The sequence below is a fragment of the Kryptolebias marmoratus genome, unplaced genomic scaffold, assembly GCF_001649575.2.
Source record: "Kryptolebias marmoratus isolate JLee-2015 unplaced genomic scaffold, ASM164957v2 Scaffold41, whole genome shotgun sequence".
Classification (NCBI taxonomy): Eukaryota; Metazoa; Chordata; class Actinopteri; order Cyprinodontiformes; family Rivulidae; genus Kryptolebias; species Kryptolebias marmoratus.
Window position 1 is genome coordinate 18,750 of NW_023665775.1, and position 902 is coordinate 19,651.

The 902-nt window shown below is 50.3% G+C and overlaps 2 protein-coding genes across 2 annotated transcripts in view; one reads left to right on the forward strand and one right to left on the reverse strand.

Annotated features, from left to right (window-relative positions):
- wdr33 (WD repeat domain 33) overlaps positions 1-902 on the forward strand; it is a gene marked incomplete in the record, with an annotated part of 21,955 nt that overhangs the window by 12,844 nt on the left and 8,209 nt on the right.
- si:ch1073-184j22.1 (erythroferrone) overlaps positions 286-902 on the reverse strand; it is a 5,326-nt gene continuing 4,709 nt past the window's right edge. The window contains exon 5 of the mRNA XM_017405408.3: positions 286-751. Coding sequence (XP_017260897.1) covers positions 653-751 — 99 coding nt within the window. The 3' untranslated portion in view covers positions 286-652. The remainder of the gene's footprint in view (positions 752-902) is intronic.

Consider the following 902-nt stretch of genomic DNA (forward strand, 5'->3'; position numbering starts at 1 on the left):
CAGAACGAGGCGCCGCTCCGCCGCACCGAGGGCTGCTCCGTGCACGGCTCCGCGCACGGCTCCGTGCACGCTCAGACACATGAGCAGGCGTGTTTTGGGGGGAGGAGTCAGCTCCACGGAGAGCTGTTTGTTAGAAGTGTTCCTACTCCAGGCCTCTGATGTTGATGTTGGGTTACATGTTCTGGTTCTGGTTCTGGTTCTGGTCCAAGACAGAGGAACGTTCACTTCAGCTCATACTTTACTTTCCCTGAGTGGTTTTGAGACAATCAGGAAGAAAAATCAACAGAAAATGCAAAGATTTTATTGTTTATGAATAAGAACAAGTTGTTTATGACATAAGGCTTAAATCTGAAAGAACCGGTCTCTGCAGGTGAACCCGGTCCACTTCAGGTCCAGACTTTCTTCTCTGAACTGATAAGAAATGAATTCCCTCTGGAAAGAACCTGAGAAACCTCGAAACATGATCAGATTGAATGAATGAGGGGGTTCTGTCCCCCTTAAATCCTCCTGGTTTCAGATCGGTACCGGTCTCTGGGTTTCCAGTCTGATCCTCAGGCTCGGGTCAAAATGTAACCTGTGTGGTTCCAGGCAGGGTTCTCAGTTTTTATGATCCAGACTGCTGAGCCGGGCCCTTGGTCCTGGTCCCATCAGATCAGACCCCCAGCAGGATCCCAGAAAACTGCGAGTCCCGCAGGATGCTGATGGAAGAGCCGGTGGCATTGTCCACAAACACAGACACGTACTCGCCAACCTGGACACAGACACAAAACCAGAACTACAAGAGGTCTGCAGAACTACAGGAGGTCTACAGAACTACAGGAGGTCTACAGAACTACAGGAGGTCTACAGAACTACAGGAGGTCTACAGAACTACAGGAGGTCTGCAGAACTACAGGAGGTCT